This window comes from Hemiscyllium ocellatum, chromosome 1 (genome assembly GCF_020745735.1).
Source record: "Hemiscyllium ocellatum isolate sHemOce1 chromosome 1, sHemOce1.pat.X.cur, whole genome shotgun sequence".
Taxonomy (NCBI): domain Eukaryota; kingdom Metazoa; phylum Chordata; class Chondrichthyes; order Orectolobiformes; family Hemiscylliidae; genus Hemiscyllium; species Hemiscyllium ocellatum.
This window is the reverse complement of record NC_083401.1, coordinates 99,125,901-99,143,114: the sequence shown is the minus strand read 5'-3', so window position 1 is coordinate 99,143,114 and position 17,214 is coordinate 99,125,901. Positions and strand designations below refer to the sequence as shown.

At 39.2% G+C, this 17,214-nt stretch overlaps 1 protein-coding gene across 3 annotated transcripts in view; it reads left to right on the top strand.

The window, feature by feature from the left end:
- Positions 1-17,214, top strand: part of atp10d (ATPase phospholipid transporting 10D) — a 211,796-nt gene that overhangs the window by 149,777 nt on the left and 44,805 nt on the right. For all 3 annotated transcript variants that reach the window (XM_060824432.1, XM_060824439.1, XM_060824447.1), the window contains exons 12-15: positions 63-673; positions 6,345-6,439; positions 13,519-13,645; positions 16,092-16,276. In XM_060824432.1, coding sequence (XP_060680415.1) covers positions 63-673; positions 6,345-6,439; positions 13,519-13,645; positions 16,092-16,276 — 1,018 coding nt within the window. The remainder of the gene's footprint in view (positions 1-62; positions 674-6,344; positions 6,440-13,518; positions 13,646-16,091; positions 16,277-17,214) is intronic.

Below are 17,214 nucleotides of genomic sequence, written 5' to 3'. Positions count from 1 at the left end.
ATGGAAAGGTGGCAAAGCTCATTTATCTAATTGTAATATATTTTTATGTCAATAAAGGTAAGAATACCTTCATTCAGCAATACTCCAAAGAAATCACTGGAAGAGCTAAAGCTAATGTTTCATAGATTTTCGGTGTCTAGTGCAAGCCCTTCCTGTCTTTCAAGTAGAAAAAATTCATCAACAGAAAGTCCGAGTACTTTTACTAACAGACTGCTAAATCGAGTGAAGCCGGCTTCTTTATCCAATGCACTCCAAAAGCAAATTGAAGAATCTACTGGGTTAACCAAGGAAACTACTGGTAGCCCCTCTGAAACTAATGAAAATGTTCCAAATGTGTCAAAAGAGCTTGATGAAACTGCAGGCCTTTCACCCACAATGCAGGCCACCTCTGCAGAAGAATTGCGTTATGAAGCTGAGAGTCCAGATGAAGCTGCGTTGGTACATGCGGCTCGGGCCTACAAGTGCACTTTAATATCTAAGACCTGTAGTCAAGTCACTGTGGAACTTAACAAAATAGGACGATTGCATTTTCAACTCTTGCACATCTTACCATTTGACTCAATTCGAAAGAGAATGTCTGTGGTAGTCCGACATCCACTGACTAATAAAGTGGTTGTTTATACAAAAGGTGCTGATTCAGTAATGATGGATCTTTTGGATGCCTCTGCTAAAGGTATGTAGAATCTAACTTGTACTAGTATTTGTCTGTCCTTGAAATATTTCTAGACTCTTCAACCTGGAGGAATATCCTGTCTGCAACTGCCTGTCTAGCCCTGTTAGAATTTTATAAGTTTCAATCTGATAGTCATTCTTCTAAATTGCAGTGAATACAGTCCCAGTTGAACCAATCTCTCCTCATATGACAGTCCTGAAATCCCCAGTACTGGTCTAGTGAACCTTCACTTTAGGTAGGGAGAATAATATGCTATAAACAAGAGTAAAAATGTTTTTAAAATATATAGAAGAGTTTCTTCCTGTTTTCTTGTCTCCTACGCATTATAATCCAAACAAAAAGAATTTAGATTGAGCTGTAACTGTCTGAATCACATTTTCCACCTCAGTTAGAAATGGGTATGCTTAGTACAGGTATTCTTCCTCTTATTACAAATAGGCTCAAACAAAGTTTTTAAATATAGATGAGCACCAAAGGAATGGGAAGTGACCACAGTGAATTGGTCTAAGTTTTCATTGGTAAATCTTTAGGCAAATTGATAAGAAATTGTCAAATAAGTATGTGATGAAATACAAAGCAAGTACATAGCAGAACTATGTACTGTAAGGAGGCTATTATTCCACTTGTGTAAAAAGTGATCATAGCCAAGAATTGAGGTAAGACCCAGTATTGAGCCAAAAGTAATGATTTACACAAATGTAAATTTAAGTGGAAATCCAGTAGACTGGGAGAGCTATAAAACATAATAAAGGGATATACGTAAAGTCATAAGAGGTGCAAAAAGGGAATATAAAAGGAATTGGTAAGTGATATGTTAAGAAAATGAGCATGTTAAACAGTCCATTAATGACAGATGCAGATGAGACTTATGGACATTAGGAAATAACAGTCTTGTCAAATGACTGCTTTGCATTTGTTTTCACAATGAAGAAAGCGAATAAAATACCAGCTGTTGAAGGTAACTAAAATATGTTGAGGTAAGGAAGTCAGTGGATTTAACACAAGTTTATTTTAAAAATCTGGAAATAGAAAATCTAATAAAACTTGAAATGAACATATCTCCATTACCTGATTGTCCCCAGCCAGACAATGAAAAGTAGTAGTTGAAGACATTACATATATATCACTCACCAAAGCTCATTATGTTCAGGAAATTTGCCTTTGCACAGAAAAATGTCAATATCACTGTATTAGTTTAAAAAGGATGGAGGGAGAGGAGAAGAAACCAGCAAAGTATGAACCTGCCTGTTTAATATCACTTGCAAAGCCAGTACTTCTACCCCATCCTCAATTTCCCTTGAAAATGTTGTTGCTGCAGTCATCCTGGCACTGATCTACCCACAGAGCTATTAGGGAGACAGTACCAAGATTTTGACTTAGTAGTAGAGAAAAAAATGATGATGTTGTTCCAAATCAGAATGGTGCAGGACTTTTAAGGTAGTTTGGAAACGTTAGTGTTTCCATGCACCCCACTGTCCTTGCTCTCCTAGAGGTTTGGACAGCGCTGCCAAAGGAGCCTTGGCAAGTTGCTGATTTTTGAAGATGGTACATACTTCTAAGACTGTGTGCATTGATAACCAAGGAAATGATTATTTAAGGTGGCTGATGGGGTGTCAGTCAAAGGGCTGGATGATAGCTTGAGCTTCTTGAACCTTGATTGAGCTGCACTGTTATGGCCAAATGGAGACTCTTCCACTCCATGAAGATCCTGAAGGTGCCTAGTAAATGGTTGAGAAGTTATGGGGAGTCAGAAGTTGAGTTACTCATCAAAAAATTGTGCAGCTGTCTTCTGATATAATCACAGTATTGATATGACTCGTCTGGTTTCTGATCAAAGTTAACCTCAGGATGCTTATATTGGGAAGTTCAGTGAAATTAAAGAGGGAGGTGGGGTGATGGTTAGATTCTCTACTGCTTAAGATGGTTTTTGCTTCATACGTGTATGGTGTGAATCTATCTAACAATATCAGATTAAGCCTGAATGTTGTCCACGCCTTGCTACATGTGGACATGAACTGCTTCATTATTTGAGTTGAGAATGGTAATCAGTGTTATGAGGGACATCTAATTTCATGAACCCTAGCAGCCAGCGGAGGCAGAGATCCATTTCTTGTATAGGGCTCAGGAGAGGAACGTCCTTCATCTGAGCTTGTTCTGCTGTAACCCTTCTATCATTCTGTAAGAGAGAGAGTGTGGAATGTCAGTGGCTGTGTATCACTGTTTTTGAGTGATGTGATTGCTATAGCTTAATAGCTGGAGGAATGAAAAGTGTAATGAAAGAGAATGAAAAGGAATAGCACCAGGCATACCTAAAAATGAAGTGTAAACCTAGTGAACTTATAAAACAAGACTACTTGCTTGACAAACAGCATAAGAGGCAAATGATGGACAGAACTAAGTGATCTAGTCTTTCCACATCTAGTCATGAATGATGATAGGAGAAAGTGAGGAATGCAGATGCTGGAGATCTGAGCTGAAAATGTGTTGCTGGAAAAGCGCAGCAGGTATATGGTAGACAATCGAACAACTCAGAGGAGGAGGAGGCTCCACAATATCTCCATTCTCAATGCTGGAGTACCCAACACATTACTGCAACGGATAGAGCTAAAGCATTTGCAATAACCTCCAGTCAGAAGTGCCAAATGGATAATTGATCTTGACCTGTTTCTGATGTATCCAGCAATTGGCTAGTCTTCAGCCAATTTAGTTTCATTCCACATGAAATCAAGAAACTTTAGAGCACTAGATACTGCAACTGCAAATACTATGGGCCCTAACAACATTCCCACAATCGTCCTGAAGGTTTGTGCTCCAGAACGTGCTGCAATCCTACTCACACTGTTTCAGTACAGTTACAAAACTGACATCAACATAGCAATATGGAAAATTGTCCAAGTATGTCCTGTACACAAAACATAGGCCAAATCCAATCTGGTCAACTACCGGCTCACTCATCAGTGCCAGTGTCCCAGAAATCTAAAGCCCTCCCTCTTACACAGTCTCTCCAGCTACACGTTCATCCAGCACGGTGGCACAGTGGTTAGTAGTGCTGCCTCACAGCACCAGAGACCTGGGTTCAATTCCTGCCTCAGGCAACTGTCTGTGTGGAGTTTGCACATTCTTTCTGTGTCTGCGAGGATTTCCTCCGGGTGCTCCGGTTTTCTCCCACAGTCCAAAAATGTGCAGGTTAGGTGAATTGACCATGCTAAATTGCCTGTAATGCTAGGTGTAGGGGTAAATTTAGGGGAATGTGTCTGGGTGGGTTGCTCTTCGGAGGGCCGGTGTGGACTTGTTGCACCGAAGGGCCTGTTTCCACACTCTAAGTAATCTAATATATCTAATTTTACGTTAACAAAGAATCATGGGCAGCTCTAACATTTGTAAAGGGAAAGGAAGACTAGGAATATCAATAATGAGAGAAATGTTTATGGCTGGGAGGAATATAAAAGCTGTTATATTTCAGACTTAACTTTCAGACTGACAGTAGTCTCCTTATTTAACTTTATCCCTGCAATTTTCATTTCAATTTTTGCCCTAATACCCTAAAACAGCCGCCCCTAATTTACATGCCCCAGTTCCTGCCTAATACTGTCATACTTAGACTTTTGTTAGTTTCATACTTTCACCCAAGGACTACTCTTTCTTTTAGTGATTGATTTATTGTTCACCGAGAAACAGTGAAAAATATTGTTTTACATGCTATACAGGCAGATCTTACCACACAAAGTGTATCAGGATAGTAGAACAGAGTCAAGAGCAGGGTGCTGGAAAAGCACAGCAGGTCAGGCAGCATCCGAGGAGCAGAAGAATCAACATTATGGACCTTCCTGATGAAGGATTTATGCCCAAAACGTCGATTCTCCTGCTTCTCAGATGCTGCCAAACCTGCTGTGCTTTTCCAGCACCCCACTCTCGACTCTGATCTCCAGCATCTGCAGTCCCCACTTTCTCCTAGCAGAACAGAGTGCAGAATACCATGTTACAGCAGCAGAGAAAGAGATCAAAATTAATATTTAAGAGGTCTGTTCAAAAGCCTGATAAACACCGGAGAAAAAGCTGTTCTTGAATCTGTTCATATCTGTATTCAAACTTTTATATCTTCTGCCCAGCAAAAGAGGGTGGATGATCATATAACCGGGGTGGAAGAGTTCTTTGATTATGTTGGGAGCTTTCCAGCGGTACCAGGAAGTATAAATGGAGTCAGTGGATGGAAGGCTAGTTTGCCTGATGAACTGGGTTGTGTTCATGACTTTCTGTAGTTTCTTGCAGTCTTAAGAAGAGCAATTGCCATGCCACACTGATACATCCAGATAAGATGCTTTCAATGGTGCATCTATAAAAATTGGTAAGAGTGCTTGTGAGCATACCAAATTTCTTTAGCCTCTTGAAAGAGTAGAGACATTGTTGTGCTTCATTGACTATTATGTCATAATGGGTGTACCAGATTAGATTGTTGGTAATCATCAATCCCAGAAAATTGCTGGTCTCAACCATCTCCACCTCTGCACCATTGATGTAGACAGAGGTGTGCCCTCCACTCTGCTTCCTGAAGTCAATGACCAGTTCCTTTGGTTTGCTGACATTGATGGAGAAATTGGTATCTTTACACTACGCAGTTAAGCACTCAATCTCTTCCCTCTATTCTGTCTCATCGTCGTTTGAGATCCAACCTACAACAGTGGTGTCATCAGCAAATTTGGGTTGGAATTTAGCCACACAGACATGAATGTACAAGGAATATAGTAGGGAGCTGGCACACAGCCTTCCAGGACACAGATGTTGAGGAGCATGATGGAGGCAGTGTTGTCACCTGTTCTTACTGATTGCAGTCCATAGGTCAGGAAGTCAAGGATCCAGTTATAGAGGGCGGAACCGAGACCTCGGTCTTGAAGTGTAGAGAGGAGTTTGTTTGAAATTATGGTGTTGAAGGTGGAACTGTAATCAATAAGCAGGATCCTGACATGGATATCCTTGTTATCAAGCTGTTCCAGGGATGAGTATAGCATCAGGGAGATGGCATCTACTGTTGATGTGTTGCACCGGTAGGCGAATTGCAAAGGATCAAGGCAATTTGGTATGCTGGTTTTGATGTGAGCCATGCTGAATTTCTCACAACAATGTACATCTCTATGACTTCATAATTATGGAGGTCAGAGCCACTGGGTGGTAGTCATTGAAGCACGCTGCATGATTCTAATTGGTAGCAGGATGGTCTTCTTGAAGCAGGTGGAGAGTTCAGATCATAAAGGAGAGGTTAAAAATGTCTGCAAATAATCCTACCTGCTGGTCCACACAGACTGGCTTATTCTGACTGTTGAGAGAGAGAAAAGCTAGGCACTAGAATCTTGAGCAGGGACAAATATTTCCAGTATTTTAATTGGACAACTTTTCTTCTCACCCAATACTGGATGTTGGGTAAGTAGTCTGATAATTTAGAAACAGTAATCAAGGAAATGTTTAGTGACGTAGAGCTGGCTTTCACTAGCGCACATAAAAAAACTAATGCTGTGCTTTAATAATTCTGTGATTCTAAGTCTTTTGAACAAAGTTCCAATGTATAGCATGCATGTTTTCAGATGTAATATGGGCTGTGTTTAATTGTGCACAATATGTTTCTGCCATACAGGATAGGTTGCAGGACTGGTTCTTAATTGACTTGTTTATCTTGCAGACCAGGGGGAACAGAAGATAATTCAGGAAAGGACTCAAAATTATTTAGATGATTATGCCAAAGAGGGACTCCGTACTCTCTGCATTGCTAAGAAGGTATGGAAACAGAACATTCAAGATGTGACATTGCACAACTTGTGTATTACAAGTCAGTTCCACACCAGGGAATGAAAATTGAAAGCATGCAATAGCAATGTTCAGGATTTATCAACATATGTTGAATTTGTTACTTGATTTGAGAGCATCTATTTTACTGTGTATTTGTGAAAAAAAACTGTATGGTTTAAAACCACTCTGTTTGGATATGGTGTTACGAGTTTATTTTTGGCAAAAGTAAGCTCCTGCTTACGTCCAATTTGATTACAGTAGAAACAAGATTCAAGCTTGCATAAAGCAAAATCAGAATAGAAGGCAGTGTTTTTAGTCTGAATTTGTTGAACAACATGTTGAATCCAGTAGATTGTAAACTCCTAATCGGAAGATAAAGTGTTATCCTTGGAGCTTGTGTTCAGCTTCAGAGAAACACTACAGCAAGCCAAGGACAGGCATGTGAGCATGACAACAAGAATAGTTAATTAAATAGCAAACAATAAAAAGCTTTGATTCGTGCTGGCTATCTGAACAGAGATATTATATACAGTGGTCACCCAATCTGCATTTGATCACCAGTGTAGAGGAGACCACGTTGTGATCAGTGACACAGTTTCCTAAATTGATAAGTATATGTAAATTCATACTCCACTTGGAAGGAGAGTTTGAGCCTTGGACAGTGAAGAGAGGGAAGGTAAAAGGGCCAGTGTTAGTCTTCCAGTGATTTTATGTGAAGGTCGCATGGGAAGAGAATGAAGTGTTGGGGTGACCAATTGTCATCAAAGAAGGGGGAGTGGAGGGACAGATATGTTTGGTGGTAGCAGAAATGGAGGAGGATGATCCTTTGGTTATGAAGGCCGGCAGGATGAAAATTGAGGACCTGTTGTGGCTCAGAGAGAAGGAGGAAGAGGCGAGAACAGATGTGTGTGGAAATAGGTTGGATAGGGTAAGGACTTGTGTGGTAGTGGGGCAAATTTCTCAAAAGTTGAAGAAAAAGGAAGGTACACAGAGCACTGTTGTGGAAGGTAGCTTTGTCAGAACGGATACAATGAAGACATGAAGACAGAAATTATGACTAGACTAGATTCCTTATGGGAGGAAGATGTGAGGAAATATAATCAAAGTGACAATGACAGTTGGTGAGCTTATAATGAATATTGGTAGATAGTCAGTGTTCAGAAATAGAGAAAGGGAGAGAAGATTAAGTTGAAAACTGGGTGGCATGGACACTTTGAGCCAAAGGGACTGTTTCCGTGCTGTAGATCTCTATGACTCTATAAGTAGAAAAAAGGAGGTAAATGTTGGAGGTTTACCAAGTCAAGGTGAGAAGTATGGAAATAAATTGGAAGCAAACTTCCAAATGAGAGCATGTAGTAGTATCTGAGTTTCTGTAGATAGATCCTTGTTAAGCAAGAGAATCAAAGGTGGTTGGGATAGATAGGAATGTGAAAATTGAAACACTGATTTTCGTGAATGATGGAGAAGGCTTGAAGGAATGACTGGCCTACTTCTGCTCCTAATTTGTATGTTCCTATAAGTCTACCATGGAAACTCAATATGTACCCTTTCTATGCTCACATATGCCACAACTTGTGGCTTATTCCCTTTCCCTTGCAAGATATTCTGCAACCTATTTATGATGTCCTTTAGGCTAGCCACACATCATGCCCAACTTATGATAGTGATTACTGAGGAGCTTGCCTGTTCCCCTAATTCTTAAATCTCCATTAACAACTACAATTCTGCTTTTTGCTGTTCCTTCATGTAAAGTGTCCTGCCCAGTTTGACTGTGTTCTGAACTTCATCCTTCAAGCAATCGCTGAGAATTGCCACATTCAGCAGTGTATAGTGTACCACTTTGAGGGTGTTACATTATGACAAAAATTAATAGTAGTCCCCACACACTAGTAAGGAATAACTGCTTGATGGCCGCCTTCACACTATTCTAAGGCAGCCTCTCCAAGCTACTTGCTCAGAAACCATTTTCCTACTGTCTTCCTGTGCAGATTGTCATATAAATAATCAGACAGTTGAAATATGAGCCTTATGGCAGCTGGTGTATAAGTCTGCGTATGATTGCAACTTGATCCCTAGCATTCATTGTGCATGTAATCAATTTTATGTAAGCTCCTCGTCATGCAGTTTCAGCTTAGGGATATCAAAAATTGATGCTAAATTCCCAACTGCGCTCCTGCTCCGCTTCCCTGCAAATGCATAGAATGGTGTTTCATTGCCTGTTTCCTGAATGCTATGGTAATCCTTTATTTTTGCCTGCAGTAGTAGGTAGAATGCCAGTTGCACTGAGACTTCTTCCTGTCATTCTCATTAATCCATTTCAGTCCTACTTACACTCCCTTTTTCAATTTTCTATTGTATTATATATCATGGGTACAAATTTCTGTTGTTATCAGTATATGTCACGACCTCTGTGAAAATCTAGCAGCATAGGAGGCATCATAACATACTGCCCCCTTGAATGATGCACGCATACACAGAGGTCCTGTATGTATCCAGAGCCATTGAACACAATCATCGTTTCATTAATGTCATTAGCTTAATGCAATATCAGGTTGCTTAAATTGGTTTACACACATTTCTGACAATGTCATCCTCACTTTATTCCTGATGAAGCAAAGTCAACCCTGTTCTGGGACTGTGTAAGGAGCCAGTCCACAAGTTGCAGCCGAGATACTTCTGCTCAGGTGAGATTCATATTAGTGGTGTGATGAGCCACTGGAAAGATTTGGAGGTTTTGGTTGACTACAGAAAGACAGAAAATAACGTTGCTTTGCGAAAGTATGGCAGCAGTCTTACATTGCCATATACGTGTGGGCATGATATGCAGTGGCAGAGCATGGAATTTCTACCATCGAGGGGAAGGAAGGCTTTTTTTTTTAGAAAGCCCAAAGTTAAAAGAATCTTCCAGGAGCAAAATTCTTACTTTATAATGAGCTTCGATCAGCACCTTAGGACACTTTGCTTCACACAGGAGGTACTGCCCCATCCTCCATTACAACCTGGAGCCTCAAATAAGAACAACTGCCCTGGCAGCTGTTAAGATCATCTTCACTCTTTCTGTGCTTTGTGATCTTTCCAGACAGAAACAGGCTCTAGCACTGCAATTTGCCTTCCACAGAAATATCAGGAAGATGCCACAGGTGCTTTACAGGAGCAGTGAAAACTTCATTGTCTTCTCTCAGAAGAGAGAAAGTAAACTTGAACTGTCATGGGGTTTTACCAGAATAGTGGTCTTCATGATAATCCAATACATGTGACATACTCTGTGCCCTTCCCCATATCAAAGGGGAGTAATTCGACAATAACAACAGCTTACATTTTGTCAAAGTGCAGTGTTGTACAACCATGCCAAGAATTGTATCTTTGAATACCTATTATGTTGGTAGCACATTGATAAATTTATCCTTTTGACAGTCAGCAATTCCTTCAGCTTTTAGGTAGCCTACTGCCTTCATACATGACCCACGACATCCCCTACCATCCTACCATGTGGGATCTGAGTGACCTTCATGAAAGCCGTGGAGCCACCTTCAGAGTTTAGTGCTGTGTATCATTTTGAGAATGATACATTCTGACTTGATTTAAGAGTAATCACCACACACCAGTAAAGAAAGCAAATAAACTTGATCCCTAGCATTCATTGTCTGTGAATGCAATCAATTTTACATGGAGAAGTTTGAGTTGCTGTTCCAACTATCTATCCACCCAACTGAAGTCTCTCAGCCCTGGAAGTATTCTCCCAAATCCTTTCTGAACCTTCTCTAAAATCTTCATGTCCTCCTTAATATGTGTTGCCTAGAATTATACACAAAAGTTAACCAACTGATTCTTAAAGGTGTGTCACAACTTCCTTGCTTTGGTACTCTGTGCAGTTGTTCACAATGCACAGATTCCTGATTTTTTTTTTTGTTTTTGTTTTACCTGCTTTCTCCATCTGCTTTTCCACCTTCAACAATTTATGCATATGTACACTGATGTCTCTTTGTTTCCACACTCCATTTAGAATTGTACTGTCCATTGCCTCTTCTCAGTATTGCAACCAAAATACAGAGGAACCTCGATTATTCGGCATTCAATTATCTAAATATTGGATTATCCAGCAAGATCACAAGGTCCTGATGCTTGGCTAAACCGAGTTATCCAACATTCAATTATCCAGAATTCCACAAACCAAACAAAATACTCCCTGCCCGTGTCCTTTGGATAATCGAGATTCCTCTGTATATCATTTCACAGATGTCTGTAATAAACTTTATCTGCCAGTTAACTGCCCATTTCACCAGTCTGTGCAAACAGCCTGTGTTTGCTCTTATCCTCCACATTATTTAAGTATTCAAGATTCGTGTCACCTGCAAGCTTGGAATTGATAACAATTGTGCCAAGTCGAGAGCATTAATCATAGAAACCCAACAGTGTGGAAATGTAATATAGCAGAAAGAAAACTGGTTCTCATTATCAATCCTTGGGCATCACCACTTTATGTTACAAAAATCTTTTCTTATTTCAAAGAATACAGTGAAGTTAAATACAGTTTTCCCTTAACAGATGGGTACTGATTTTAATTTAGAAGATCAGTTGCCTCATTTGGATAGACATCTGGTTTACAATGCAGAGTGATGCCAGCAGCATGGGTTCAGTTTCTATACCTGTTGAGATCACCCTGAAGGCTTCTCCTTCTCAATCTGTGCTTTCTCCTGAGGTATAGTGACTCTCAGGTTAAACCACCATCAGTCATCTATACGTAATGAGACAGCAGCCCAATGGTCCAATAGGACTATGTTGACTTTACCTTTTAGTGATTTGAAGTGGCAATTAATTTAATTACACATTATTGCTTCAAAACTTCCCCTGTACTAACATTAGGCTGACTGGCCTGTAATTCCTCTCTTTTTTTTGAACATGGATGTAATATTTGTAATCCCAGTTCACTGACACGAGCGATCAAAGAGGGGTTGGAGCTTGGGGCCACCAACTCTGTATTTTCAACTCTTACTTCCATTCAGTAGTATAGGATCTGGACCAGTGATTTATTTTTGAGATTTTCCCAACTTCTAATTTCTATTTTATCCTATCTAATCTAACTTCTACCTCTTCCATTTGTGACATTTTCATCATTTTCCCTACTGAAGATAGTTGGTATTCAGCATCACAGCTGGGTCATCAGCTAAAGCATTGGTATAGAAGGTAGCCATAATGTGGAGGTGTCAGTGTTGGAGTGAGGTGAGCAAAGTTAAAATCATACAACACCAGGTTATATTCCAACAGGTTTATTTAGAACTACTAGCTTTCGGAGCGCTGCTCCTTCATCAGGTAGCCAATGAATCAGGATCATAGGATACAGAATTTATCGCAAAAAATCATAGTGTCATACATTGATGCAATATATTGAATAAACCTAGATTGCTGTTAAGTCTTTCATTTTTTTTAGAAGGGTTTGCAGGTTTTGATTCATTAATATGTAAATCTCACAACTTCTTTCAAGCCACATTCCCGAGATGACTTGCATTTTTATAAAGAAAAGTGACATCTCAAATCAGAAAATGCACTAAAAGTGTGAGGTTACAGTCTGTCTGTATCCTAGTCTTGAGTCAGGCTGGTTCTAGTATGAAAGTAGGAATTTATAACATTTCACAAGGATTGTGTGCTTTTTGGACAAAATAGAATGTATCTGTAAATACAATTCTAAAATACTAATGAATGGAAACCTGCAATCCATTCTCAAAGATGACAAACTAAACAGAAATCTAAGTTTGTTCAATATATCGTATCACTTGTATGACACTATGCTCTTTTGCGATAAATTCTGTGTCCTATAATCCTGCCCCACTAGCTACTATGGAAAATAAACAACATGAAAGCATGGGAAGGGTTAAAGCATGAAGACCACCGGCAATCTGAACTCTGGAAGGCAGGATGGGATAAGAACAGTGGAATGCTCTTGCACCAATTAGCAGAGTAAGGTTAAGGCTAAAAGGTCACTATGGTGAGATGAGATAACACAAGTAATAAAGCAGGTTTCTCTGATAAGTGTTATTATGACAGGATTGGGACCATAAATATTTAGGACATGACATTAAAATATCTAATTAATAGTAGAGTCGGCTTGAGACAGCAGACTATTGTAATAGATGCAATAGCTATCATGACAGGTTAGTCTGAAATGGAAGATCACTGTAGCAGAGTGAGCAATAAATATCTAACTGTGACATTAGAATAACATTAAGTAGAATGTACAACTAAAGAGATAATGGGAAGTAATATCACTGGTTTATTGTGTAGCTAGAGTGAGGTACTTTGATTAATATAGTTGGACATGCAGATAAGCTAACAGAAACATGATATATAAAAAAATAAACACCTATGGACCCTGAGGTTCGGGGGCATTCAAGAATCTGCTTTCTTAGTGTCATGGTTTTTTGTTTGCAAATAAAAGACCTACTTCTTGAAGAACTCTCTGCCTCTCCAGGTGATTCTCTGTATTTTCTCCACAATGCTACCTGATGAAGAAGCAGCGCACCAAAAGTACTACCAAATAAACCTGTTGGACTATAACCTTGTATTGTGTGATTTTTAACTTGAAAGAAAACACTCAAAAGCTGGATTCTAATATCTTTGAGTAGTCTTAATACCATTCAGTGTCAGAAACAAATGAGTTATCTTGGAGATAGAATATAATCTGCTTGATTTTGTGCATTCCTGATTGTTTATTGATATCTTAATTCAGCAACCCCTGCCAATGTTCAGTCAGGAAACTGAAGTGACATCATTGTAAAAACCTTGCAGATGTTCAGAAATACATAGCTTTATTGTCTGTTAAAACTGATAATTTCGTGTTTCCAAAGGTGATCATGTTGCATTTTGTGAAATGTGAAAGAAAACCCGACGTTCATTCACCTTGGAATAAGTTAACTGTGTCAATATAAATAAACAGGAAGTGCTAAAAAAATTATCAAATTCTCTTGTGACAATAGGTTATTCTTGTACAGATCTATAGTGCTCATGTTCATGTTTAGATACTGTTGGGCTGAAGATGCCTCATTCTAAGCATCATATTTTCTTTTCCGTAGGTGATGAATGATTCTGAATACTCAAAGTGGCTGCAATTTCATCTGTTAGCAGAGACAAGTATTGATAACCAAGAGGAGCTACTATTTGAATCAGCTCTTAAGCTGGAAACTAACCTAACACTGCTTGGTAAATAATTGCAAGAACAAAAGAATGAAATGATGTATATTGTTATTGCTGTTTGGCTTAACGTATTTATTTTAGTATTGTGTTAGGAATATATTCAAATTTTTTTTTGATTGTTTACTTGGTTGCTTACCTTGCTCAGCAGGTGGTGATTAGTTCTATAGTTGGGACGTTCCTGGTTCCCAGGAATTGGACTTGAAGGTGGAATCAGGAGGAAATTTTGAAATGCAGATGTTGGATCAGAGACAATCTTGACGTACATAGGCCATCCCTGGCAGCGGCGGGTAGACAATTTGAATATTTAAGTACCCACTTGTAGGTAGATTGCAGATGGATATCTTCCTGAGTGTAAAGCAAGCCCTCCTATTTTCACACGAGGGCTGTTTCAGCCACAGCAGTTGCCACCAGCTGACCTGTGAAGGCTGTTCTTTCCCACAGGAATGGCTGGAAACTGTGGCCACTTGCATGTATTAAATTCTAAAACTCCAAGAGAACTCTTGTATCCTTCTGCCTTTTGCAGTAACGTGTCGATCTTCTGGTATGCTAACAATTTTAGGCTTTCTCACTAAGGTAGTTCGGTGTCTCTTCTACTCATTATCCTGAATTGGATGTGTTCCCAGAGGTGACCTCTTAATTGGCCTGTTTCAGTAATATTGCAAAAGCGGAAGGTCAGGAAGGATCAACAGGGTCAATGTCCATTTTTGATCGTGAATTCTCAAAATCGTCAAAGCCAGTAAAATTTCAGCCCATTGAAGCAGTTTTTGTGCATGTTAAAATGATTGTTTATATCTTTATTCAAATATATATGGATTGCTTAGATTGTGGGGGTTTGATTGTTTTTAAATGATGAAGCTGGACTTATGATTACATCTGCTGTAAAATGCATACTTTTCTCAATTATTTTTAAGAAGAATTAAATCATCTTGTGTGCCATTGCAGGAGGACCGTGCTTTTCCCATTGTTCATGCCAGTCTGACATTTTAGATATTCCCTTTAATAGAAGAACAAGTTAATAAGAGCAGTTGCAAAAAACCTCTCAAAGGGAATTAAGGTTATGTGTATTCTCAGGTGACAAAACGTTAGGAGGTGGGAGGTTACTGGATCAATGAGCATAGCAGCATTCCACCTTAAAGTCATAAAATTTGTATTTGTACAATGCTTTGATCTAAGGTGATATTTCACAGGTAAGTAGCAAAACTTATCATTTGGAAGGTAGAATTAATTGAAATAATAAAGATCTTTTTTGCTTCCGAAGCCTCCCTCAGTACACCTTATTCCTCTGCCCCATAAAACCAAGACTAGGTTTTGATTAGATTAGATTACGTACAGTCTGGAAACAGGCCCTTCGGCCCAACAAGTCTACACCGACCCGCCGAAGCGCACCAACCCAGACCCATTCCCCTACATTTACCCATTCACCTAACACTACAGGCAATTTAGCGTGGCCAATTCACCTAAGCTGCCCATTTTTGGACTGTGGGAGGAAACCGGAGCACCCGGAGGAAACCCACGCAGACATGGGGAGAATGTGCAAACTCCACACAGTCAGTCGCCTGAGGCGGGAATTGAACCCAGGCCTCTGGCGCTGTTAGGCAGCAGTGCTAACCACTGTGCCACCATGCCGCCCACTTTGGTTTTGGTTTAATAAACCTCAGGTTGAGAAAAGTTATCTATGAATGGTTCATGCACTGCCTTGTTGAGAATCTCTCTTTTTAAGGAGCTTGGAAGGCTTCAAACTGCAATGTGACAATGCAACCGTTTAAAAAGAAAAGTTTGATTTGTACATCATTGGCAAGACCTTCCATTAATCTGAGCTTGCAAGGCCATTTCCAGGTGCAATCTATCACATTACATGTAGATCACATAGGTTTGGCAGGAGTATTAGTAATGACTAGCTTTGAATTTTTGTATGAATGGAATTTAAATTTCACATGCTGCTGTTGTGGAATTTGAACTTGTATACCCAGAGCACTAGCCCAGTCCTCTGCATTACTAGTCCAATGACCTTACTACTAATGCCATCATTTCTCCATTGGTTTATACGCGTGCAATTCGCTTTCATAAATGTGTAAAGTTGGCAACAGGTGATAAAGTTTAGAATGGTGATACATGCCAAGGTAAGATTTGTAATATATTACATTCAACCACAAGACTATGAATCAACTTGATCCCATCTCACCTGGTTTCCGTACACTTAAAACAGATCATAAAGGCAGCAGAAGCAGTTTTCCATACGTCTGAACCTTAAATCCAGCAGCTTTGAAGATGATGAGGAATTGAATCTTGGAGTTGTTTTCATGTATTTCAATTAAGCTGTGAATTCATACTCTGATTTTAGATACATCAGAAAACATAATTCTCAATAAATAATCGTGACTAACAGTTTGAATCAATTGGTGTGATTTTGTGTGGAAATAACAAATATTGTAATTTCTAATTCTATGTTTAGGTGCTACGGGCATTGTAGATCGTTTACAGGAAGGTGTCCCAGAGACTATTATGGCACTTCGAAAGGCAAAGATAAAGATTTGGGTCTTAACAGGAGATAAACAAGAAACTGCTGTTAATATTGCCTATGCATCTAAACTCCTGGAAAGAAAAGACCATATTTTTACTCTTAACACACAGAACAAGGTAAATGGAAACCTTCGTGCATTGTGTTGTGTTGGAACATCAGTTATCACTAGACATGGGTGTTTAAAAATTTTAAAACTGAACAGACTGAAATGTCTTATTGAAGATATTCTTAACAACTATAAAGTAACTGGAATTTAGTTATCAGGACATCCATTTTGTCACTATTTTTTGCAGAAATTTTGGGCTTTATCACCTGAAGTTCTGCTGTCTCTAACCAATCTAAGATCATTCTAGAGCAGAAAATCAGCTGCAAAGTCCTGTTTCCAAAAAAAATTATCACATCCACAGGAGCCATTTATTCTCAGTTCAGGCAGGTCATATATGTTTTAATATCCCAAATCAAAAACATCTACTCTTATGTTCCTACCCATAAACCCTATTCCCTTTTTATAGACTCCTCCATGAGCACATAGCTCTTACCATCTGCAACAGTCTTCTTCAGCTCTGGATTATGATCAACATCTGCACCACCAGCAACCCCAAATTAAAATCTTGCTAATTTTTACCATTATTTTTATCAACCCACCTGTTTTTCTCTGTTTTGGATCCTGTATCTCTAATAAATCTCTGTATTCACTCCTCTCTCCTAAAAATCTATTCAATTTCTCTTACTTACTTACTAACTACTGCTTCCTTTCCGTGTTTTTCACAAGATTCTGGAGCACAGGCCTTGCAAATGCATTCCTGTGGAACCATCTACTCAGTTTTCCATCAAACCCAAATTGAAATCCCATTGATCAAAATTAAAATGACATGCATAAGCGCTTCCTTGACATCTCTACTGCCTTCAGTACTATTAAGCACTTCATTCTCATCAATTGTCTCTACGCAATAGTTGATTTATTAGAATCATTAGAATCCCTACACTGTGGAAACAGGCCCTTCAGCCCAACAAATCCATACCAACCCTCTAAAAAGTATCCCACCCAAACCCA